This window comes from Ornithorhynchus anatinus, chromosome 8 (genome assembly GCF_004115215.2).
Source record: "Ornithorhynchus anatinus isolate Pmale09 chromosome 8, mOrnAna1.pri.v4, whole genome shotgun sequence".
In the NCBI taxonomy this organism is placed as follows: Eukaryota; Metazoa; Chordata; class Mammalia; order Monotremata; family Ornithorhynchidae; genus Ornithorhynchus; species Ornithorhynchus anatinus.
The window spans coordinates 22,327,279-22,353,738 of NC_041735.1; the positions used below are offsets into that span (position 1 = coordinate 22,327,279).

At 42.6% G+C, this 26,460-nt stretch overlaps 1 protein-coding gene across 7 annotated transcripts in view; it reads left to right on the top strand.

Annotated features, from left to right (window-relative positions):
- RALGAPB (Ral GTPase activating protein non-catalytic subunit beta) overlaps positions 1-26,460 on the top strand; it is a 99,541-nt gene that overhangs the window by 29,870 nt on the left and 43,211 nt on the right. For 4 of the 7 annotated variants that reach the window (XM_029070057.2, XM_039912958.1, XM_029070058.2 and 1 more), the window contains exons 2-11: positions 3,533-3,748; positions 4,348-4,550; positions 11,267-11,430; positions 13,344-13,530; positions 14,268-14,399; positions 15,350-15,528; positions 20,302-20,453; positions 20,605-20,821; positions 24,572-24,607; positions 25,798-25,999. In XM_029070057.2, coding sequence (XP_028925890.1) covers positions 3,563-3,748; positions 4,348-4,550; positions 11,267-11,430; positions 13,344-13,530; positions 14,268-14,399; positions 15,350-15,528; positions 20,302-20,453; positions 20,605-20,821; positions 24,572-24,607; positions 25,798-25,999 — 1,658 coding nt within the window. In that variant the 5' untranslated portion in view covers positions 3,533-3,562. The remainder of the gene's footprint in view (positions 1-3,532; positions 3,749-4,347; positions 4,551-11,266; positions 11,431-13,343; positions 13,531-14,267; positions 14,400-15,349; positions 15,529-20,301; positions 20,454-20,604; positions 20,822-24,571; positions 24,608-25,797; positions 26,000-26,460) is intronic. The other 3 variants (XM_039912959.1, XM_029070061.2, XM_029070062.2) reach the window with 1 other exon arrangement.

Consider the following 26,460-nt stretch of genomic DNA (forward strand, 5'->3'; position numbering starts at 1 on the left):
AGGTGCTTTTTTTTCCCCCCCCTCCCCGCTTAATCTGGACAGGACAAGCACCGGGCAGAACGTTAATGGATGGGGCCATACTGGCAGGATCGGCGATTTTTGGAAACGAGGGCTGCTCACCTCAAATGGTGGAGACTCTGAAAAATGTAGCACACCTGCACTAAGGTTGAGGCAGCACACTCATCCCATGATCTGATCTGGTTTTAGAGAGTCACTGGAACTGTCACTGTATCGTCTGTCTGCCCTTTTAGACTCTAAGCTCATTGTGGGGAGGGATTGTTCTCCTGTACTCTCCCGAGCGCTTAGTAAAGTGCTCTGCATGCAGTAAGTGCTCATAATACAACTATCTGACCCTAACCGGAGTCCTGCCTCTGAACCCGTCCTGGGACACTTCACGTCACCATGCTTCCCCGGCTGAATTTTGGAATTTTCCATTGCCTTTTCTGTTTGGTGATCCCAAAAACTGAAGGCATTTATTTCCCAGAGTTCTGGCATGCTAGTTGAAAATATGGGGGGGTGGGAGCAGGGAAGGGGGTGTGTGTGTGTGTTTTAAGTGGGCGGGGGATACAGCTGCTGTTGCCGGCAGGTATGTATTAAATGGATTCCTGGGTCACAGTCAGCACACACCAAGGTGTGATCTTGAGGGGAAACAAACATGCTGTGTGCACTAGCTTAACCTAATGCTTCTAAGTCCTACCATGCTGAATTGCAGAAAAACTAAAAAGCTAGTCACAAATTCACTGGCCTTTTTTTTAATCAACAACCCCATGCAAATTCAGTGACTATCTTGGTCCTGAACTGAGTCTCTACTGTTATCTGTGTCTCTATTGTAGCTACCCCTGTTTTTAGAGGGTAAAGGGATTGAAAGTGGAACTTCTCTTGAACTTGCCCCCCACATTTGAGAGATCGTCATTGAAAAATTATGCGAGCCTTTCTGCAGGTCGTCAGTAGTGGATTTTCCAGCCATTTAGGCCCCAGCCTCTAATGCTTTTATAATGACTGTTTCTAGGACTTTGGAGGACAGTTACCTCCAGATTAGGGGTGTGAGCAGAGGCCCAGTCTGCAAAACCCTTGGAGAGATAAGAGGAAAAACTGGGAGAGAACTGTGTCAGAAAAAGCAAGGTTAGGAAGTGTGTCTAGAGAATGGAGTGATCTGTATTTTCAGAGGCAGCCTAGAGGTCAAGGAGAATTGAAATAGAGTTAGTACATTTTGCAAGGATGGAGGTCATCGGTAACTTTGGAGAAAGCAGTCTCAGTGGTAGGTAGAGGACAGAAACCAGATCGTAGAGGGTTAAGAAGAAAGTTGGAAGTGAAGAAGCAAAGTAGTCTCGGTAGACAACTCATCTGAGAAGGTCGAACGGGAACTGGAAGAGGGAGAAGGGACGTTAACTGGATGGTGGACTGGGATTCAGAGAAGGAATTTTTCGGATTGGGAAGTGTTGGAAGGTAGAGAAGCACTGTGGCCTAATGGAAAGAGCACAGAACTGGAATTCAGGAAATCTGGGCCCTAACTCTGGCTCTGCTGCTTGCCTGCAGTGGGATCTTGGACAACTCACTTAACTTTTCCAAGCCTCATCCTCCTTATCTGTAAAATGGGGATAAAATGCCTGTTCTCCCTCCCCTTTAGACTGCAAATGCTGTCCCACAGCATAGGGCTTGTGTCTGATCTGTCCGTACCTCAGTGCTTGGTACATTTCTTGGCCAATAGGAAGCGCTTAACAAGTACCATTTATATTATTGTTAGGTCTTAAAAGTATGTAGGTCGTGAAAGGAAGTAACATTATTTATTTTGTCTTCATTTTCATCGAAGTAACATTTAGAAAGGACCCTGGGCTATCTATCCTTTACAGATCCATGCTTCAGTTGTCCAAACCCAGCGAGGTAGAGAGTGGACATGTATAGGCGGTGAAAACCGATCATTTTGGTGGACTAATTTTTTTTTTCTTTGTAAACCTACTTTGTGTGGCCAACACTTTATTCAGGGCTGGATTATCCAGTTTGTGGATACCATACCTGGACCTTTTTGTTTTCCTTTTTCCAACCCAGATAGTCACTTAGCCAAGCCCATTTGAATCCGATCCAAGTGAGATAGGTAAAAGATGGAGGCCTGGATTGTGTAGCTATCGTGTTCAGATGCTATGCCGGGCTAAGGAGAGGATTTCAGTGCCAGGAGGTTGCCAGCAGGAGATGGGCAGCTTAGTGCTTTGTGACGCCACCGTGGGGAGAGGAGGGGGCAATCCAGAATGGTAATTGTTTGTGTGATGATGGGCAGAGAGAATCATCCCGTCTAGATTGTGTCTGTTATATTGTACTCTCCCAAGCACTTACTACAGCGCTCTGCGCACAATAAGAGCTCAATAAATCTGATTGCCTCACTGACAGACAAGTAGCATGGCTTAATGGAAAGAAGACAGGCCTGAGAGTCAGAAGACCCAAATTTTACCACCAGCTCCGTCACACCTCTGCTGTGTGACCTTGGGCAAGTCACTTTACTTCTCTTTACCTAAGTTCCCTTGTCTGTAAAATGGGGAATTAAGATTGTGAGCCCCAAGTGGGACACAGACTGTGTCCAACTTGATTACCTTGTATCTACCCCATCACGTAGTACAATGCCTGGTCTATAGTAAGTGCCCATACAAAAATAAATAAAAAGAAAGCGTAGGATAATTGAGGGAGACAGGAGATGGGAGAATTGGGGTGAGGCCACAGGGAACGGTGTAGCAATGCCGTGTCATTTCTGAAGGGGAGCTATAAGCAAAATGCTGACTGGTTCAACCAGGTTTTTCCTCCTAGAAACCCAAATAAGATCCACGTCTTCCCAGATCCCTTGAGTAGTCCAGCCCAGGATCCCTGAGATGCATGAGCTTGTTGTGGGCAGTGAATGTGTCTGTTGTGGTACTGTACTCTTCCAAGTGTTTAGTGCAGCAATTTGCACACAGTAAGCGCTCAGTAAATACAATTGACCGACTGAGTGACTATCCTGAGAAGTCCAGGCCAATCTGGGTCATCCAAGGCACTGAGGACGATCTGGGTCATCCAAGGCACTGAGGACCCCGGGCCAATCACAGTTGGCCCGCCGTCAGCCCCAGTTCAGTGACCCCAAAGAATTTACCATCCTCCCCCACAGGGAAGCGCTTCCTTTCCACACAACTGGTGGCCCCCTTTTATTTTTTTGATGGTATTTCAGTGCTCACTATCAAGCAATCACATTTCTTTAGGGCTTACTGTGTGTCAGGCACCGTAGGGAGTGCTGGGGTAGCTCCAAGCTAATTAGATCGGACACATCTCTGTCCCATATGGGGCTCACTGACAAGATCCCCGTTTTGCAAACGTAGGAACTGAGGCCCAGAGAAGTGAAGTAACTTGCCCAAGGTCACCCAGCAGACAAGTGACAGAGCCAGGATTAGAACCCAGGTGCTCCTGACTCCGAGAACTTTGCTTTCTCCATTAGGCCCTGCTTCTTCTCTGTGATTTCAGTTTCTCTAAGTAGTGACGTGCCACTATTTTTAATTTATTTTTTTTCCCCCTGCAGGTATCACTTGGACAGTACTGTAGAGGAACAATGTACTCTGAGTGGCGGTCCCTGCATTTGGTAATTCAGAATGATCAGGGCCACACCAGCGTACTTCACAGCTACCCTGACAGCGTGGGGCGAGAGGTGGCCAACGCGGTGGTGCGTCCCCTCGGCCAAGCCTTGAACTCCTCTTCTGCGGCCGGGAATGAAAGCTTCCTCAAAACCGACAAAGAAGTAAGTGTTCCCTTGCCGCATTCCGAGCGGGCCAAATCATCGGGAATGGAAGCTTCGAAAGCTTGCGATTACAATGCCCTGAATTCTGTCGGGCGTTTTCAGGCGGTTAATTGGAAAGCCTAGTGTAGAGGTGTGTTCAACCGCATTCATTAGAATTTTAGGACCGTAGCCTGACGTTTGTGTGAAAAAGGAAATCAGAATTTCACTCTGCCACTTACCTCTTTCCGTTTTGAAGATCCCACATTTGCGTGTAAAATGAAATATTGCACAGTGCCGGGTTTAGCCATTTGACACCCTTTTTTGTTGAAAACAAACCGTTCGTTATTATTATTAGTATTAATCTCTAAGAAGTAAAACTCTATGAAAGATTGATACTTAAATTTTGATTTATGAACAAAACTTTCCATTCCTTCTTACAGCTTTAATTTATTTCCCTGGGCAAGACAGATGTATATGCATGCTGGGCCTTGAGCTTAGTGCCCCTTCTGAGCTCTTAGCGGTAAAAATAAGTCAACACTGTGAATCTCTTTAATCTAGTCATTAGAAAGTAAGAAAGCTCTTAAGGCTTAGTAATTTAACTCATATTTTCCTTTGTTCAGGTAAAATGGACCATGGAAGTGATTTGTTATGGACTGACCCTTCCACTGGACGGAGATACTGTAAAATATTGTGTTGATGTATATACTGATTGGATTATGGCTCTCGTATTACCAAAAGACTCCATTCCACTGCCAATTATTAAGGAACCAAACCTTTATGTTCAGAGCATTCTAAAACACTTGCAAAATCTCTTTGTACCCAGGTGAGCAACTAGAATGGTACTATAGTTTGTGAAGAATGTGTGGAAAAGTTTGTAATACTGTGCTCGTCTATGCATAGCATACATGTATAAATGTGTGTGTGTGTGTGTATGTGTGTATATATATATATGCACACATACATATTTTTAAGTAAGGGAGATAGTTCATTATCAACCCTGTGAAAGTTATTTCTTTGTGGGCTATGGGCCTTTTAAATGAAGTGGTCACTGCTCTGGCACTAACTGGAGGCTGAGCTCAAACGAGGAGAAATTGAAACAGACTTTGTCATTTTTGTCCCCATGAACTTTGGGCTATATAACCGATTGCAGAGATTCACTCTAGGATCTCTGCTCTTCCCCAGATTTCTCTTCTGTACCTCTGGTGGTCTCTTACCTTGACTGACCGATGGAATTTTACTCCCCCCGTTTCACTCTCCCGATTTCCGCTTGGCCTGATATTTTTCCCCGGAATGTTTTTCTTGGTCTTTCTTTCGTTTTTATTTTTTTTTCCCCATTGCAGGAAACGGCACTAGCACAAAATGAGCTCCTCATTTTTGCTGATGTTGAAGTTTTTCAGGCTTCTGTTACAGTGCTGGGTTAGTGCACCAATAGCACATGACTTGAGAATGGAGAGCGGTCCCCTCTGCCATCCTCATTAGTGTCTTACCCAATCTGATAGGAATATGCCAATGAATTGATTGATGCTAGGAAGCTTTTAATCCAGGTCCAGGCTAATTACTGGAAAATAATATCCAGGATTATAATATGTGCCAGTTATCTTTCTTTGAAGAACTTCAGAAAGAAAAAGTCAACTTCCACTGCCTCCCTTGAGCTATTCTGCCTATTCGGAAAGTTTTGCAATTTGAACTGATTTTCTCTGTCTTGCGCGGGAGTTTTATGCCTTATTTGGAGTCCCACTATCCGCTATCCTCTCCAAGGATGCGCAGGCTTTCTTAATTCAGTTCTGCCCTTTTTTTTGATGGTATTTGTTAATCACTTACTATATGCCAGGGACTGTATTCTCAGGGTTGATGCAAACTAATGTCCCATGTCCCACGGGGGACTGCCCGTCTTAATCCCCTTCGTACAATGAGGAAAGTGAGGCACAGAGAAGTGAAGTGACTTGTTCGGGTTCACATAGCAGACATGTGACAGAGCCAGGACTAAAACCCAAGTCCTTGTGACTCCCAGGCCGGGCTCTATCCACTAGGCCATTTCCCTGCCACTGTCATTTAGGACCCTGGGAGGAGTACTGACCATGTAGCGGAATTCGGTGCTGTTGCTTTTTGAAGCCAACTAATATCTGTGCATGTACCGTTTCCTCGGGCAAACTAGCTCTCTTCAGCCATCTTCAGGATTATCATCAGTTCATCTCATAGCACTGAATCATTAGCATGTGTGTTTCCAGAATGCAGGAAACAGCGTGTAGCAACTCCTTCATCTTTATCACCGGCATCATCAGAAGTCTCTGTTTCATGCCATCTTTGTCCAATACACTTTGTTCAATACACTGTAGTAGGTGCTTGGGGACATCACATGAGACAACGTTCTTAGCCTCAAGGGCTTTCAGCCTTGACTTGGGGTTTTGGTGGTACTCGTAGCCTATTGAATTTGGAGGAATTTGCTAAGGCCTGGAGGCCTTTTGCAATACCAACTGCCCCATCCTTTGCTTGGTCCACAGAATTTTGTTGTGTCAAGTGGATTTACTAATACAGGACATGGAGCCTGCTTCGTTCTTCTTCTGATTAGTGGGTTAGGAAAGGCACCTTTTACTTTCCCAAGCAATAGGGCCCTTAAGAAGTAGCTTTTAGACCGTGGAATTCTTCCCAAGGCAGCCAAGTGTCCGTAGTAGCTGTCAATCGGGGACAAGTGATGTGATCCCCTCCTTTTGTATGTAAGTCGAGATCATCTTTATTGGACCATTTTTGTATTTACAGCAGGAGTGGGCGAATGTGGCCATGTTCACTCTGGCCTCTGTCATGTCCAGCAACTCTGAGAGCTGCAGCTGATAGCACACGGGGCTGTTTCAGCGGGCAGAGATAAAGCCATTTCTTTCTTTTAAATCCCCTCCACCCACTGTTTTTGAACATGCCAGTGTCTAAGGAGCCCTTAGGTTAGTCAGTGGGTAGCCCTGCAGCCCAAATAATTACCCACCCATGGTCTGAAGCTGCACTGCAATTCCTGGACAAGAGGGTTAATGAAGTTAAGTAAGGGGTGCGCCATATATAAGCAGCGTGGCCTAGTGGAGAGAGAGAGAGAGCACTGGCCTGGGAGTCGGAAGGACCTCGGTTTTAATCCCAGCTCTGCCAGTTGCTTGCTAGGGGGACCTTGGGCAAATCACTTCACTTCTCTGTGCCTCAGTTGTAAAGTGGGGATATATGTTCTCCCTCCTACTTAGGCCGTGAGCCCCCATGCAGGACAGGGACTGTGTCCGACTGAATTAACTTGTACCTATCCTGGTGCTTTAAATAGTGTTTGACATATGATAAGCACTAAAACACCATAAAACAATAATAATAGTAATGATAATAATTGTGGTATTTAAACACTTGCTATGTGCCAAGTACCGTTCTGAGCCCTGGGGTGGATCCACGCTAATCAGGTCAGAAACAGTCCCCGTCCCAAAGAGGGCTCATAATCCCAGGAGGAGGCAGAACAGGTACTGAATTCCCATTTCATAGTTGAGAAAAGTGAGGTACAGACAAGTTAAGTGATATGCCCATAGTCACACAACAGGTAAGTGGTGGAGCCTGGATTAGAACCCAGGTCCTCTGACTTTCAGGCTCAGGGTCTTTTCACTAGGCTACATTGCTTCTCATGAGATAAGCCCTTCCCTTTTGTTACAAAATGCCTAGGTACTTGATTATATTCCAACCTGTCATTTTTCTTAAAGATCTTCCAGTGCAGAAACCACTGGTGAAGTCATCTAACTTTGGGACCTGAATCTCTAAGGGGTCATGTAGGATAAGCAGAAATCTGTTAGTAAGAAATTAGGGAAATAGAAATAGTAGTAAATTAAGGATCTTGCCAGATGGCAAACTTGAACTGATGCAATTTTTCTGTGTGTTATCTCCAATGAGATAAGATTGATCCATCAACTGTTTAGTGCTTATTGTGTGCAAAGCACTAAGTACTTGGGAGAACCCAAGAGAATTGGTTGATACATTTCCTGGCCCCAAGGAAATAAAAAGTCATTTACTGAGCACTTACTGGATGCAGAGCACTGTACTGAGTGCTTGAGAGAGTACAGTTTAGCAGAGTGTGGTAGGCACATTCCCTAACCACAGTGAGTTTACTCAACTGTACTTAAGGTATGATGGCTTGGTATTTGATTCTAATAAACTTCATTCTCTCTGGTATAACCAAATATTCACTGAATGTAGTTTAGAGAATTGAGGTTCTGTTTGCACAGCTACTTGGAAAAAAAAAAAATTCCTGAATTTAGTCTGTGACCACCAGTAATCAAATTTGCTGAAGAGATAGTCTGTAATGCTTTCTTCACTTTGCTTTTCTTTAAACAGGAGGGTTTTTTTTCCTCTTTATCTTGAGGTACCAGAGAAGCAGAGTGACCTAGTGGATAGAGCGCTCTGGCCTGGGAATCAGAAGGACCTGCGTTTTAATCCCGGTTCTGCCACTTGTCTGCTCTGTGACCTTGGGCAATCACTTGACTTCTCTGAGCTGTAGTTCCCTCATCTGTAAAATGGGGATTAAGACTGTGAGCTCTATGTGAGACATGAACTGTGTCCAACCAGATTATCTTGTATCTACCCCCGCGCTTAGTACAGTGTCTGGCATATAGTAAATGCTTAACAAATACCATTAAAAAAAAAACAAAAGACTGTGAGCCCTGTGTGAGACATGAACTGTATCCACCCTGATTTGTATCTACCTCAGTGTTTAGTACAGTGCCTTGTACATAGTGCTTAACAAATACTTTTTTAAAAAAGGCACTAGCAACCTGTGTGGTGCTCGTTTCTGCCTTTTCTACAGGGCTTGCTTTATGTCTGGTTCTGTTTTTCCACAAGATAAACCACACTCAAGTCAAATTTTCTACAGCTGAAGTTGGGCCCTTCAAAGGAGTCTCTTCTCTTGATGGCTGTTTTTTGGGTGGTCACTTTGCGATTGGTTTGGACCACTGTGCAATTGTTGGAATAAGATTTTGTGGAACAGTGCCCAGAGGTAGAACTTGAGGAGTACATGAGTGCCTGAAGGGAAGGGAGAAGATGGAGGAAATGGGGGCACGAGTGGAAATGTGGGTAGACAAGAATACAACCCATCTTTTGAATTAGAGACTGTGAGCCCGTTGTTGGGCGGGGATTATCTCCATCTGTTGCCGAATTGTACATTCCAAGTGCTTAATACAGTGCTCTGCGCATAGTAAGTGTTCAGTAAATATGATTGAATGAATGAATGATTCAGAGAGCCCTTGCAAGGATTGAGGAAGAGACTATGCCCTGCCCAGTCCTGGTCAATTCACAGTACGCCGCCCTCTCCCTCTTCCATCTTCCCTCACAAAAAAGCAAACTCTTTTCCTCGCTCAATATTATGTGACCCATCATCGTAATGGGGCTCTGGTGGCATCCAAAAAGCTTGGGGTGCCTGGATCCCCAAGGGCCTTATTGCCTGTATCCCTTGCCTCTAATCTGATTTTGGGGCAGCCACACAAAGGAAGGAACAGTAGTTCTGTGATCCTCCAACTGCCCACAGTCCTTTTCTCATTACACAGAGAGAGTGAATTAGCTCCATGACATAGTACTTTTCTACCCCGCAGATATGAGAAACAACATCTAATACATACAAAATTAATGCAAGGCCATTTTTGAAATGCATAAATATTTGGTTAACTGGCCAAGTACTCTCCACTCTGCAAACAAAGTAGGAAACAGAATTCAAATGAACCAACTTCCTGGTTCTACAAAGGAGTCTCTGGGAGGTCAGTCAGGCAGGTCGTTTGAGCCAGTTCACTCACATACCTGACGGCCTGCATAACTCCAAACCTTCCCACCCTCTCCAGCGACTTGGCGAGGCCTCTTCCCTCCAGGCTTCAGAGCAAGGTGCATCAGACACGTGATGAAATGCAGGACCGGTTCTGATCGGAGAACTTTTCAGTTTGGAAATGTTGTTGGTATTTGCTGTTACTTGCAGCAGGACTGAAAGGGGGGAGAAAGTCATGGGTATTCATTCTGATTATATGGGAGGTTTCTTTTTAAAAAAATAATAAAATATTTTGTTAAAGACCAGGAGAAAGGAAAAAACAACAACTCGGAGATATTTTCAAATTGGAATGTGGGCCAGGACCAAGAGGGTGAAATACAGTGACTGGTGATCTGAAAATGGTTCTGTTTCTGTTCTCCCTATCCTTAGTGCCGTATGCTGATGAAGAGATTATTCGGGATTTGGAATTTCAAGTCCAGAGCAATGAGGGATTAGATAAGGATTTATAAGCAGTCGGTTGCCTGAAAGGTGATGAACTTTAGGGGCCCCAGAAAGGAAATAATAAAATAAAGAAAATGTGATTTGAAACAGCTGATGTCCTTCAGGTTGTGGAACCCAGGGCCCTGCTGATTTGAATTCTTCTTGTGCGCCTGTCACCCTCCTTGGAGCACCAAGCCTCCCCGTGGTTTCTATTTACAGTGTTAGAGGCCGTGAAATCCTCTGGTGGTCAAGGAAAGGGCAGAGGGTGGGTTGGCTGACTCCCACTCCTGCCAAACTTTTAGGCAACTTAGCCTCCAATAACTAGGTGGTTCTGTACCCTTTAGGGTCCCTAGAGCCTCTGCAGGGGTTGGTGTAGTGGATAGATCACAGGCCTGGGAGTCAGAAGGTCATGGGTTCTAATCCAGGGTCTGCCACTTGTCTGCTGCATGACCTTGGGCAAGTCACTTCACTTCTCTGGGCTTCAGTTACCTCATCTGTAAAATGGGGATTGAGACCATGAGTCCCACTTGGGACAGGGACCTATTCAACTCAGTTTGCTTGTATCCACCCCAGCATTCAGTACAGTGGCACAGAGTAAGTGCTAACAAATGTCATTATTATTGTTTGGAACTTCAGCTACCCTTAATGATCCGGTTCTGCTCTAGGAAGAATTAACTTCAGGCATGGTGGGTCTGGGACTTACCTGAGACTATGGCATCAACCCTAGAGTGCCCCAAGAGTCGGGAGAAAAGAGGATTTCCTTCCTCCCCAGCCTCCCCTACCCAACCTTGAGGAGCACCGGGGTTGCTACTCCCCATTTTTAGAGGAAAACAGGCCAGGGTGAACCCCCTGAGGTGGTTGCAGGTTAGAGCAGGGCTCCTTGGGTCCCCTTGGATGTGACTTTCTCTTCCTTCCCACTCAGCGAGGCCTAGAGGCAAGAGCTTGGGCTTGGGAGTCAGAGGACCTGGGTCTGGCTCCCCCACTTATCTGATCTGTGACCTTGAGCAAGTCACTCCACTTTTCTGGGCCTCAGTTACCTCATCTGTAAAATGGGGATGAAGACTGTGAGTCCTTTGTGGGACAGGGACTGTGTCCAACCTGATTATCGCGTATCTACACCAGCACTTAGAACAGTGCTTGGTACATAGTAAGCACTTAACAAATACCATAATTAATTCATTAACAATGAGACAGATGAGAGAGACCGCATGATCATCTGCCATACCACTCCACCTCTGGAGAAAGAGGTCAGCTCTTCTACTGTTTTGTCAGTGATGTTTTATTTTTTTCCCCTTCTCCCTTAGGCAAGAGCAGGGCTCCAATCAGATTAGACTATGCTTGCAAGTTCTGCGAGCTGTCCAGAAACTGGCTCGTGAGTCAACCACCATGGCACGAGAAACATGGGAGGTTTTGTTGTTGTTTCTCCTGCAGATTAATGACACGCTTCTGGCAGCCCCGACTGTTCAAGGTTGGTTTGAAATTTACTACTTGCGTCTTGATTTCTGCTTGCATTTGTAGGCCACAGCTATCTACATCAGGGATTCATTGTTGGCCTGTCATTCACTCTCTGCACCAATCCCAGGATTTCCTAGAAGAGAACTTTTCAAACACTCAAGATTTCAGAAATAATGTGCACAAATCATCCCATTGTGATGCTTTGGCTAATGCAGGCTTCCCGTATATCATTTTCTGCCCCCCTTACCCGCCCCTCCTTTGTGAATGTAACTTATTTTCTTTGCCAAGAGTGAATGAAACAGGATATTACTCCTACTGCGGTCACAGTCTGGCAGTCTGGTCAGAATGATAAACTGTAAGGCTTTCAGTTTGTGTAATTACCGAGCGGTTGCCTAAAAATCAGCCTCGCACTGCAGAATGTGTATTCTGTATTCTGCATTCTCCGAAACTACTGAGGCAAGACTATTTGTCGAGCAGGATCTCCTTTCTGTAGTTTTTGTTTCTGTGTAGAGTAGGTTCTGGAGATTTTGGGCAGAGTGTGGCTAAAACCAAGTTGGGCAGGTAGTCTTAATTTTATGCTCACCAGCTTGTATAGTTGCCAGATTTCAGATGACAGTACCCTGCTACTACTTGACCCAGTATAGTATCATTATGTGTCATCTAAGGAGCTAATCAATGAGCAGTGTTTGCTCCATTCTGCCCTTGGCATTTTCCATCCCATTATGAGCAATCCTCTTCCCACACCCGATTGTTCTGTGCCATCAGTTTCCCCCAGAAGAATCCCTTTCACTTGTATCCCCCCACCAATCCCAGACTGACCCCGGCACCCAGTTTCTTCCTCATGGCTGGGGCCGTCACCTGGCTTCTGGCCTCCTTACCCTGGTAGCCTCATGCACTTCCCCCGCCTCCCCTCCCCCCTTGCAGTCTGCAAGTAGAGGCCGAAAGCCTAGTCGAGCTCGCCAACCTGCCCCAGGAGGGTTTTTGGGTGAATGATGAACCCAGACTTTCTAATTCATTCATTACAAAATGCTGTCCTAAGTGTAGCTAAAGTGGCACCATAAATATCCTGCCAAATGAGAATTTCATTTGAAAGTAAAGGCCCCTCCACAATGGCGACTCGCTATTTGGAATGCCGCTTTGATGGTCTTTATGAATTAGGAGCACACTGTGATTCAGATTCTTGTTGGGGAATTTTAATTTGGGTGGATGGAGGAGCTGCTGATCAGAGGAGGGAAAGACTTTGAGAACTCTACATTGCCTCGCTGCACCTTTTCTATGTATGGAGAAGTGGGGAGAAGGGAGGAGAAACAGGATCCATCTGTTTACCTTGTAAGGTTAAGGAGGAAAGAGGAAAAAAAGAGAGCCAGGCGAGGTGTCTCCACTAACCTTTGGAAAACAGGTTTTGGGGCATAGAATCCATTCCCCCCGCCCCGCCCCGATTTAAAACTTTCCAGTACCAAAACTATGATCATACAAGTCAGAGACTCTGCTTTCTCATTTCAAAGTCCCTCAAGCATCTTTTCTTTTGCATCTTGAATAAAGTGAACACGTGAAGATCGGTGATGAGTTGAGAGGGAAACTTAAAGAATATGCTTTTAGAAATATCCATTAGGCCCATCTCCACAGCTCCATGTCAGTGTTTAATAGCAGAGAAAATACTTTCTTGAAAAGTTGGGTTTACATCTAGCATAGTGTTGAAAAGATGACTGTGTCCAGACTGTGAGCTCGTTGTGGGCAGGTTATATGTTCCACCAGCTCTTGTATTATCATCTCCCAAGCACTTAGCACAGTGCTCCGCACCCAGGAAGCGCTGAATACGATTGATTGATTGACCGTCCTCAGATATTTCTCTCGAGGCAATGACTCCTCCCGATGAATTCGTGAAACACTTGGCCGATCAAGGCGTGTTTTCTCTCCACCGATTAGGTGGCATTGCTGAGAATCTGGCGGAGAAATTGATTGGAGTTCTTTTTGAGGTCTGGTTACTAGCTTGTACCAGGTGCTTCCCAACTCCACCGTACTGGAAAACAGCCAAGGAGATGGTGGGGAACTGGAGGCATCATGCTGCTGTAGTGGAACAGTGGAGCAAGGTGATCTGCGCACTTACTTCCAGGTAGGAAACTGTTCTTGTAGTTTAGTGAGCATGGGAAGATTGAATCCAGTGGTGTTTCTCACCCCCCATCCCTTTTGGGTGTGGAACAGAGTTCATAAGTAAATTCAGTTTATAAGAAATAAGTAAATATTCGAGAAGAAGCCTGGCCTAGTGGATAGAACACGGCGCTGGGAGTCGGAGGACCTGAGTTGTAGACCCAGATCTTCTGCTGTGTGACCTTGGGCAAGTCACTTCACTTCTATGGGCCTCGGTTACCCTCTCATCTGTGAAATAGGATTAAAGACTGTGAGCCCCAGGTGGGACTTGGACTGTGTCCCACCTGATTAGCTTGTATCTACTCTACCACTTAGTACAGTGCCTAGCACATAGTAAGCACTTAAATGCCATTTTAAAAAAAAGTAAAGGTTTATCTTACACACATTGCCAAAGAATTATTGGATAATCACAAACCACTTGAATTATGTGAATACTGTACTATAGATTGCATTGACTGCCTGTAGCATAGTCTGGACACATATTAAGGGCTAAAGGGTCATCATTATCCTTTTTAAGATTTGTAATAAAACTTACTGGGCCAGAGAACCTCAAACTTTTAGAATAAGCAAATTTCAGAATATCTAGTAACAATTTATCTGCTTAAGATTTTTTTTGGTCTACATGAATATTGAACATTTGACAATCCACAACGATGGCTGCTATAACCTACTGTACACTCCCCCTTGTGCTTTATTTTTTAGGTTGCTCCGATTTATATATGGTCCTTCGTTTCCTCCATTTAAAGTTCCTGATGAAGATGCCAGTCTGATTCCACCTGAAATGGATAATGAATGCATTGCACAGACATGGTTTCGCTTTTTACATATGCTAAGGTATTCGGGTTGCTACTGTAAAGATGTATGTTTGTCCATTCAGTTTTAGGACTAATATTAGTGCAGCTGAGTTTTTGAAGTTTACCGAATATTTAAGTAGGTGTATCACAGTCATTAAGTGTATATTAGAATGTTCTTTGGATGCTTTGCACAGAGATAGGAGTTTTAGCATTAGAGTTTCAGTAAATGAATGTTGAACTTTTCTGAAGGAAATAGATGTGTAAATGATGAGAAAATCAGAAAAAAATACTTTATTTTTCTTATACTAGCCTGCTGATGAAAGTTTTTGGAAGTAAAACAATAGATTGTAAATTCGTTTGTGGGCAGGGAATGTGTCTACCAATTTTCTTGTACTGTACTCTCCTAAGTGCTTAGTACAGAGCTCTGCATACAGTAATTTCTCAGTAAATAACATTGATTCATTGATTGAAAACACAAAATTGAGGCAATAAATTAATTGAAATCCCTAAAAATTTTCATCTGTGGGAAGATAATTGCATCTCTGTTTAAAGAGCAGCCTTACAATTTCACTTCAGCCAGTGTGATTTTAAAAAAAAAAACACAAAAAAAAACCACAATACAAAAAAGTACAGTCTAGAAGCCCATTTCCTTTTGGGCAAGACCTAAGCTGTGCATTTTCTGGAAAATATAGTGGAGCCAACAGTTTATTGTCATACTTACAAGTCATTTGTTCTTTCTCCCCGTTATTTACAAACACTTGTAACCATAAAGCCTATACTAATAAATAAGCATTTCACTATGTATTTGGGGATTTTTTTCCTTACCCATGTGGTTTATCTAGAGCATGGTATAGAGTTATTTATTAGGTTGAATCATTATTTCTAGTGCTTTAGAAATTTATATTTAAGGTACCATAATTTATTAGTAAAATAAAACTTTCTCTCTCTCTCTCTCTCTCTCTCTCTCTCTCTCTCTCTCTTTCTCTCTAGTAATCCCGTGGATTTGAGTAACCCAGCAATTGTAAGCTCTACCCCCAAATTTCAGGAGCAGTTTCTGAATGTGAGTGGAATGACTCAAGAATTGAATCAGTATCCCTGCCTTAAACATCTGCCTCAAATATTCTTTCGTGCCATGCGTGGAATCAGCTGTCTGGTGGATGCATTTCTAGGTACAGTTCACATTTATTTATGATTCTGTAGGATTTAAAATGGAGATGTTTTCCCAAGCGCATAGTTTCAGAGCCAGAAGAGACTTTCAAGCCCTGACCTTCATTTCCTATGCTGCTGTCTCAAAACTTGCATTTCTGTTCCGACTCAACGCCCCGATCTTTCATTCTTGAATTTCTGGCTGCCTGGCCAGTTTGGCTCCTTGGATGCCTTGTTGCACTAAATTTAGTAAAGATGAAAATAGTGACTGCCCTTCCTAACGTTTGAGAAGGGAAGGGCCCAAGCTTTACTTAATTCTGGGAGCGAATTGACCTCTTTGGACCTCAAAACTGGGATAACTTGGCTTGGGCCTTATCCCCCAGGCACCACAGTGATTGCCCACCTCCCATGGAACCACGCCAAACCAGACAGACACAGTCCAGATTTTCAGGCTGCGGAGGCAGCAACCCCATCGACTAAGATATCATTTGGCATGGTACTGGATATTATCCAGACGTGAATTTTGCCATCTTTCCGAGGCTCCCACTTTGCAACTCCTGAATCCTCGGCATTGATTAGCTTTACCAGTGCGCTGTCAGATCTAGGTAGACCAACTGTTTTGAATCTCTCTTATAGACTCATCTGTAAAATGGTCACGCTCACTTTTTACAGCCCTTTGAGATCATTGGCTGGTAGGTGGTCAGAGCTCAGTTGCAAGCCACTTATACTTTGAAACTGCATGGTCTAATGGAAAAAAGCACAGGTCTGGGAGTCAGAGGACTTGGGTTCTAATCCTGGCTCTGCTTCTTGCCTGGAATGCGACTCTGGCCAAGTTATGTAACATCTCCATGGTTCAATTACCTCATCTGTAAAATGGAGATAAAATACTTGTTCTCCTTCCCACATTGACTGTGAGCCCGTGTGGGACAGGGACTGTGTTTGATTTGGTGATCCGGTATATACGCCACTCTTAAAGTGCTTGGTGCCCAGTAAGTTCTTAACAAATACCACTATTATTATTATTTTAATAATAATACTGACTCAGATGAATGAGAATTTTTCTCAAAGAACTGTGGGGACAGAGGTAGTTGAAGCTGTGGGAGCATATGAGTTCTCCATGGAAACATAGATGGGGACCCAGAATTGAACCTTGAGAGACCCCCCCCCCCCCCCACAGTTAGGGGATGGAAGGCAGAGGAGGAGCCCTCAATGGAGACTGAGAATGAACAGCCAGGGAGATTCATTCATTCAGTCATATTTATTGAGGGCTTGCTGTGTGCAGAGCACTGTACTAAGCACTTGTAAAGTACAATTCAGCAACAGATAGAGACAATCCCTACCCAACATTGGGCTCACAGTCCAGAAGTGGGGCGACAGATAACAAAACAAAACAACAAGTAGACAGGCATCAATAGCATCAGTAAGAGAAGAGCCAGGAGAAGTCAGAGTCAGTGAAGCCAAGGGTGGATAATGTTTCCAGGAGAAGGGAGTGGTTCACATCCCTATACTGTGAGCTTGTTTGGGGAAGGGAATGTCACTGTTTATTGTTGTACTGTACTTTCCCAAGCGCACAGTACAGTGCCTCTGCACACAGTAAGCACTTAATAAATGCGGTGGAATGAATGAATGATTCTTTTATGCACCTCAGATTGGCGCCAAATGAACTGCCAGTTATCTTTGGGGAAATATTTTTCATTGACAGCTTCTGAGCCTGTAAAATCTGCATCTTGAAGAAAATGTGGTCCATTTATCATTATGTAACACTGAAAACTCTGGGGAAAGTTTTTCACCAAGTAGCCTAAGGACTTGCTTTATTTTTCAAAAGGAAAAGATTTCTAAAAATATTCTAGCCTGCTGGAGAAAGAAATAAACTGAACTCTCTTCTTCCCTAGGAGCTGCACTTTTTAAGAACAGTAGGGGGGCCAGGTTACCCATATATGGTATAAATACTTGATGCACCCTCTTAGTTGCAACAATCTGGGGATGTGGGTTAATAATTAATGTTGATGATTTAATGATGGTCGTGGATGATAACAAAATAAAGTTTTAAAAGTTGCAGCATTCTGTAGTTTTAAAATGCATTGGATTTGGATTTTTTTCAACCATTTCTTTTCACGCACTTCACGAAAGGCAGGGTTGAGCTATTTGTCATTTCAATTTTTCTTTCATTGCTGTAGTAATCCCTGTATAAATTAAGCCCTCAAAGCCATTTTTTTCTCCATTTGGTCTGTTTCACTGTTTATTTTCAAAATGTCATTTGAGTACTGTGGTGAGGGACACTTTATTTAAAATCAAAGCTAAAATGTATCTTTCCCTATAGAGATTAAAATAAAATTTTTACTCGGAAACATAATAGATCAAACTTATTCCTCCTAAACATGAATTAGTCAATTTGTAACATTCACAAGGCTCATCTCATTTAAATTAACACCTAAAAGAAGAAATTGTTCATGATCTCTAAGGAGGGATGCTTAATTTGGGGGGTTATTTTTAATAATGTGGCTGTTCATTTGAAACATTATTGTCTAGTATAGTAGGTAATGATGTTGGATTTGTGCAGTAGATGTAAATTCTTAAATTCACAGTACTTTTCAGCAGCAGAAGCAGAATAATTAGAGCTCTCATCAAATTTGTCTTCATCCAAGGGAACAAAACACAATAGATGTCCAAGTAGTTTTTATTTTGCGCAAATTTTTCACTTTCAAATGGTCAGTCATTCCCTGAAATACCTCTGTAGGAAACCCAACAGAGGTGGTGGTTTTAACCCTACAAACAGAATACTGCTTCTTTGTGATGAACGATTTTTGGATGATCTCTCATGAATTTCTGAAATGGATGATTTCCTCAACACTGCATAAATGAAATGTTCTCTTTATTAATTGGGCTTTGATATAGACAGTATTTGCAGTTGTCCTCTTACATTTTGGAGTTGTAGACTGAATATATTTATCCAGGAGTCAGCTTTGAAATATTCTTTAATTGTACCTTTTCTGCACAGTCCTTGGGAACAAAATGCATATACTAACTGGACACTTGGTAGATGACTAAGAGTGTCAGTCCGGAGAGTTGGAAAGGGCATTTCCACACTCCTTTCACTGTACTTTTGGAGTAGCGGTAGGGCTAACTGAATACTGGATTTGTAAGAAAGTGACTTCTATTCAGAAAATATGGCTATTTTGTATGTCTAAAATATGCATTTTAAATTATTGGCTCTGGAGAAAATTCAGTTGGACTCAGTTTCTTAGGTAGTCCAGTTACTATTTACATTTTAATCCTCAAGAAGTACCATGAATATCAATATCTCAAGCAAAATCATACAGTAAGTCAAGGGTGTGGGCTACCACTTGAACTTTAAACTGCTTTTTATGCAGAGCTGTCGGACTAGCTCCTAGTCCTTATGCATGTGGTAGAAATGACTTAGGACACAACAGAGGGTTCTAAGACTGCTTTTGCCCATGTTCCCCAACCGTGGAGTGAAAAATAGAGGGAAGGCCTCTAATTTGAGAAGCAACATGGCCTAGGGGCTAGAACATGGGCTTGGGAGCCAGAAGGACCTGGGTTGTAATCCCGGCTCCACCACGTGTCTGCTGTGTGACCTTGAGCAAGTCATTTCACTTCTCTGTGCCTCAGTTACCTCATCTGTAAATTAGGGATTAAGACTGGTGGCCCCAAGTGGGACAGGGACTGTGTCCAAGCTGATTATCTTGTGATCTATCCCATCGCTTAGTACAGTGTGTGGCTCATAGCACTTAGCAAGTACTGCATTAAAAAAAAACCCCACCAGCACCTTTTTGTTATAAAAGCACCCCACATGTTGGATTGGGTGATATTTTGAAGCTCAAAGTAAGTACTTAGCTCCTGTCCTAGTCTAGTCCAAGATAGTTTTAGGAATTTCAAGCAGGACCTTAGGGGACACAGGGCTTGGTTTGATCCTGGGGAAGTTTCTGGAAGTTTATCCCTCCTCCCCTGCACACTCCCCAACCCCCCAGAATGTCAATTGGAGTGGATCTAATCTGTTTGGCCAGATTTATGCTGGCATAAATGTCTCCAGAATTAATCCTGATGTGTGGAAAAAGCTCCTCTCCTCACCCACTCTGCCCTTAACCCTTCCCTCCCTCTCCGCTCAAAATTTGCTCTGATTTTGAGGTTTCATTTAAACTTACTAACAAACTCAATCGCTTCAGCTGTCAAGGTAAAAGGACCAAGTGGCTTCAGCAGTCTAAAAGTTAATTATGGACTTACACAGCCCAGGTCATCAGTTTATTTTACTTCCTAAGTATTATATAACATCCCATTAGTTTGCTTTAGCAAAATGAGCTCTCTTCTAAAAAAAAAAAAAAAAAAAAAATCTCTTTTGGGAGAGGCTTTCAAGTGATTTGTGTAGTAGATGAGAAATAGCAATCCTCTTCTTTATCAAGCCAATTTTTACTATAAAAAATTTTCCTTTTAGTTAGTAGAATGACTGTGGGGTATTCACATATGAGAAGTCACGGTACTTCCAGAAGTCTCACAGAAAAGGTCCTCCAGTTTTTACTTTGATCTTTGCCCCTTCCCAGCGTAAACTTTTTTTTTCTCTTTTCCTCCTTGTGTCCTTTCACTGTGCAGAAACAACTATTGTGGGATTTTATCCATTTGTGTGCTTTCCTGTAAAGAGTAATGATACCACTTGTTAAGTATTTCAGAGGCATGAAAAGTCAGAGTATTTTCATTCTATGGGTGTGTAGCTCTGAGTGGGGTGGAGCGATTTAAGAGTCCAAAAGGGCTTTGAACTAAGAACATTTCCTTTCTTGTTTCAGGCATTTCCCGGCCCCGATCCGACAGTGCTCCCCCAACGCCCGTAAATAGATTAAGCATGCCTCAAAACACCGCTCCGATCAACACAACCCCTCCTCATAACCGAAGGCACCGGGCTGTTACTGTGAATAAGGCAACGATGAAAACGAGCACAGTAAGATTTTATGCTCTCCTTTGGAGTGTCATTTGGGCTTACCTTTAAACACGCTTCGGGGTGCGCCTTTAGTTTTGTTTTCTTGAATCTGTACGAGGTTGCCTTCAAGTTTTCATCTGGGGGTGTCCTCTGATTTCTGTACTTCTGATAGGTAAGCACTGCTCATGCCTCCAAAGTTCAACACCAGACATCCTCCACTTCTCCACTGTCTAGTCCAAATCAGACTAGCTCAGAGCCTCGACCGCTGCCTGCCCCAAGAAGGCCGAAGGTTAACAGCATTTTGAACCTCTTTGGATCGTGGTTGTTTGATGCGGCATTTGTTCACTGTAAACTTCATAATGGAATCAACAGAGACAGCAGCATGACCGGTAAATATTGCTCAAAAAAAAAAATGTGGAATCTCCTCGTTTTCTGGCAATTCCTACATACCTGAAGCAATCTGTCCCTCTAACCAAGCAGTGTGTCACAGTTAACTACTTCCAGCTACACCAGCACCAGCTAAAACACTTTACGTCCCCAGCGCCAAATTTAATATGTTTTGTCAGGTTTGGGGTTCACTTCATTGAGATTTAACTTGGTAAAGGGAGCCACTACCATGGCAGGGTTGCACCCTAGGCCATAATTTCCTGTCAAAATGGTTTGTCCCATTCGATTTCTTTTTCCCCCTGCCTTCTTTGTTCCCTTATCAATCAGTCAGTGGTAATTATTGAGTGCTTACTATGTGCAGAGCACTGTACTAAGCGCTTGGGAGAATACAGCCGAGTTGGTAGGCATGTTCCCTGCCCATAATGAGTTAACGGTCTAGGGGGAGAATAGCGACAATATTGTGACTGTACCAAGCATTAGCAAGCTCACCCTTCTGTCAGAGTTATAAGTTCAGTGGGGTGCTGTGATCTGTTTTACTTCACGCAAGGAGACCTGACCCCAATTTAAGTGTCACTTCCTTGTTGAATTAATTTCAGTAGGCAAATTGGCTCTTCGTGTTGGTCGGGAGAAGAGCATTAATGCATTTTTATTTTGGGAAATTACTCGAGGTGCCTTTTCATATATATTGGCAGCATTGGGCTCAATTGCACACACAAAGATTGGAAAACTAGTAGAGCCAGCTGTGCTTGGTGAACTTCATGAACCTTGTGATTTCAGAGAAAGAACATGATTATGACCTTGTCAAGAGATAAAAATTTAGGAGGACCTTCTAATGGGAGTCCCCATCATCTCCTAATCTGGCTGGCTGGAGTTGTACTGGCAGGACATTTCACGATGGGCACTTGGAAAGTTTCTCATTTCCTACCCTACCCTGACTTTTGCAGCAGATCAGTTCCAACTTTACAACAGTACTCTCTTTTATGGCGCTAGTGTCTTGAGGGAAAGGAGAGGATGCTGGAAAACCTAAAATCAATTTTAAAGGGTAGCTTACGCGAAGCAGCGTGGCTTGCTTAGAGCACGGCCCTGGAGTCAGAAGGATCTGGGTTCTAATCTCGGCTCCACCACTTGTCTGCTGTGTTAATTTAGGCAAGTCACTTCACTTCTCTGGACCTCATTTACCTCATCTGTAAAATGGGGATTAAGATTGTGACCCCCATGTGGGACGTGGACTGTGTCCAACCTCATTAACTTGTATCTAACCCAGCTCTTAGATTTCTCTACCCCTGACGTGTAATAGAGCTTAATAAATATCCTAATAAAAGATGAAGGGGATTAATGGAGCAAAGGGAAAGAAAGTTAAAGAAGGAGGGCAGAGCGGGGCAGGGCCAGGACAGACCAGAATGTCTCACTAGGTTCATTATATTTCCAATGAAGGGAAAGTCAGTTTACCCCATTATGAGATCTTTCTGATTCAGTATAAATGTAGCTCTCTTACCCATAATTGAAAATAGGATAAATGACCTTGGTTCAGGAGCCAATCCCCACTTTTAGATGGTTCTGACATGATGTTCCAAATAAAGTCACCGTTTTCAAGAACATTTGTGAAAGAAGCCCTTAAGCTTGCCTGTAATGCAATCGTACCCAATTTTGTGAGCCACGTGAAAAATTCCTGAGACTTGGCTTCCCGTTTCATATGTAGCCCTTCTGTAGACGATATTTGGGTGGTATTTGTCACCGTCTCCAAATAACAGAGGTAGTGATTTTTCTTAAAATGTACTACACCTCATTTTAGTGTAATTAAACAAGTTTTTGTTTTTCACTGTTTCAAAAGGGAACATCTCCCTGCTAAGGAGGGGGATGGACAGGTAACTATTTTAGCAAGGGTAAATGGAGACAGTTTATCAATCAGTCAGTGTTATTTATTGAGCGCTTACTATGTGCAGAGCACTGTACTAAGTGCTTGAGAGAGCACAATACAGCAGAATTAGCAGGCGTGTTCCCTTCCCACAATGAGTTTACAGTCTAGAGAAGGGGGCAGACATTAATATGAATAATTAAGTAATCTTTAATATATAATGTAACGATATATATGTAAGTGGTGTGGAGTTGGGGTGAGGTGAATATCAAATATGTGGAGCAAATATCAAAGTTTATATTAGCTGTTCTATGAGTGAAAATTACTTATAAGGAAAAACCTAGCCAATTTGGGTAAATCACTACAGATTCAACAACTCGTGCTTTCATGCACTTACTAGCAGGGCTGCATTCTTTGAGGATGAACTGACTCCGGTAATTTTTTAAGCATTTGAAACAAAGACTAAGTGTGTTAAAAAAGACTATTCAAGAATTTTTGGAATATTGGATATTTGAATTTGGAAAATATAAAATGTGTTAACTTACCTACTGTACCCAAGGTTGAGAGAGAGCATTTTCTTCCTAGGGTCTTCAGTATGCATCATTTTTTCCTCACATATATCATATAAATATATATTGTAACTTGCTGAATTTCCTGATTCTGAAATCAGGCCTTCAAAAGTCCAGGATTTGAAACTGAAATTTTTTACAACTTTCAAATCTGAGTACACATGCGCTGAGTTAAAATCCAACGCAGCTTAGGACGTCTTTGAATAAAAGCAATGCACAGTATTGTCTTGTGCTTTTTTCCTGAATGGTTTCCATTGTTTGTTTGACTATGCCATTTTTTATGCTATCCAGGAAGTAAGAGAGCACTTTAGGGAGACCCTGTGAAACGTTACCAACTGATTCAAAAGGCACATTTCAAACCAGTATTTGCTGGTCCCAGGATGCCTGATCCCAAATGTCTCCATTTAAGTTTTTCCCTCTTAAATTGATGGACATTTTGCCTTCTAATGATTATAATAATGATAATGGTATTTAAGCACTTACCATGTGCCAAGCACTGTTCTAAGAGCTGAATGTATTTCCGAGGTACTGATGTTCTGATGTACTTCTGATGTTCTGATGTATTTCTGATGGCAAGTACACCTCGACCTCTTCCAAACGCCTTTGGGAAGGGCCGGATTCGGAAAAGGTCGTAGTCAGGTTGCCGCTCCCAACCCCACTTCTCCCTCTCCGTGCCCAGCCAACTGTCCATGTGGACAAATTTGCCCTGACACCTCTCCCTTCCTCTTGGAAGTGGCAGGCAGAGCACAGTGGGATTCCAGTGGGGAAGGGAGAGCGAGAGGTCAGAGAACAGCAAAAGACACCAAATGCTCCCGAGTTCAGCGGAACTGGAGGTCTCAGCCTAAGGGAAGAGGTGGTGGATGAGGGAGAAGAGAGAGACATGTTAGTCTAATGACCCACAGTTCAGTCAGCTTTTTGAGCCATCCCTAAGGAATTCCAATATGAACACACCCTCCTCCTCTGCATCTGTGAGTGGCCATCGAAAATGAGAGTGCACGTGCTTTATAGAAGTGACCTTGAGCTGGGATGGGGTTTTTTAATCTTCAATTCTAATGCACGTTAATAGGAGCAGACGAAAGCCTTGATTCTCTGTAGTTTGGGGATTTTCCTCGTTCATTGTTTTGCATGACAACAAAAATCATAATTTTTGGACCTGAATGCCAATCTCCTATGTGTTGGAACTAGCTTGCTGTATTCATAAAGCTTTGAATCTAATTTTTTAAAAAGCTGAAAGCTTCTTAACTTAAGTAAAATTTCACCATCTTTAAAGTATTTTATAACTACTGCTGTCCTTTGATTTGTTTCCATTTATTTCTATTATCTTGCAGCATCTTTTATCCAAATTCTTCTTTCTTATAAATCTTGTAAGTAGGAATCAGTAGCTTCTCCTTAATTGCGATCATGTTTTTATTTTTTCCATAATTCCATTTTTCTTTGTGATGTCATCGTCATTGTTTCTTGTAGCTTTTGCACTTGGGAAGGAAAAATAATTTTTTTCTGTGTTTTGAATGGGGAAGATTGTTGGCAAAAGCAAATTAATCTGCCTGAATCAATCCCATTACCTTTGTACACTAGTCTGGTCATGTCATGAATCCCAGGAATTTGCACTAACCGTGTTTTGGCTTTTTTGTTTCTTTTTCTTTTAAACTTTAAGCTTACTTTTAAACAGGCCTGTTTGATTTTGTATGCATTCTGCATGTAGTGCTTTTCCCAGTATTCCATATTATTGCTGGATAGCTTATTCAGGACAAAAATGGCTCATGGGAAGTTGCATAAAGATTTGTGCTTTGCTACTTATTCCATAAAATTGTTCATAAAATGCGAAACCATTTTTACACGAACACTTTTGTAGATTGCTAAAATATTTTGGAATGGTTTTCTACATAATGTGAATTTACTGATCAAAAGTAAAACCAACTGTCAAAGGGCTTCTGTTTCTTGTGACAGCAAATAACCCTGATAACCTGTTCTTGGCAAAAAGATAAAAAAAAAAATTTTAAAGTTTTCCTCTCTAAGTCCCAGCTTCAGGTTGAGATTTTTGGTTGGCTTCTGAAGTTATTTGAGTATTTTGTTTGGGAGAATTTTAGGCGTTATCAGGGAGGACCGTTTTTTGCTTTTAAGCTGTCCGATACTGGCATGGGGTTGCCTGAATGTATTCACAAAGAATGTAATTCTGCTGGGAAGATACATAAACTGCACTGGCTACTTTGCTTGTCACCTTAAGAAAAAAAAATGAATCAAGTACCTCCTGTAGGAAAAGAAACAGAAAATAAGGATTAGAAAAGCCCTGCTTTGCACTATATATAGTCATAAAGTCGATCGAACATGCAAATTGAAAACCGCTTATAGAGTATTTTAAATTTAGCACTGCTGCTGTGAATGAAATTTTAACAATTCTCAAGGAAGAATTCAAATAGCCCTAAACCTAAGCATGATTTGATTGCAGTGAAGCGGTTACTTTGCTAATCCCAAAATTTGATCTTTGTGTCCAGGATCCCATGAGCCTAACTGGCATATTGACACATACAATGAAACCCTCCTTTTCTTTTCCCAGCGATAACAACACAAACCAACATGGAGTTTCGCCGGAAAGGATCCCAACTGTCCACCGACACCATGACTTCCAATCCCATGTTCGACGCAAGTGAATTTCCTGACAACTACGAAGCAGGAAGAGCGGAAGCTTGTGGGACACTGTGTAGGATTTTCTGTAGCAAGAAGACGGGAGAGGAGATTCTTCCGGCTTATTTATCCAGGTCCCCGATTTTATTCTTTTCTGGGGAGTTTTGGGTTTTTTTGTTTTTGCTTATCTGCCTTTTTTCCGTAATCACTATGGAAATTTGGAAAAGCGTAAATGGTATTAAATCCTAAATTTTGCCAGATTCATGTAGACTGTAATTTAAATTGAGATGCATTTTAAACCTTGAACAATGAGTCTTAGAAGTCAATTTACATAAAGACTGAAATATGAAATGAAGATGAAGCTTCAGAGTAAACATGAGTATTGCTAAACCTTTGTTTGCATCATCGTCAGCAAAGGTATCTGAGTGCCTATAGTGCACAGAACACTGTACTGAGCGCTTGGGAGAGTACAGTACAACAGAGTTGGCAGGCACTTTCCCTGCCCACAACGAGCTCACAGTCTAGAGGGGGAGACAGCTGTTAATATAAATAATTTATCATTTAAAGCATTGGGAATGCAACTACTAACTCTGTT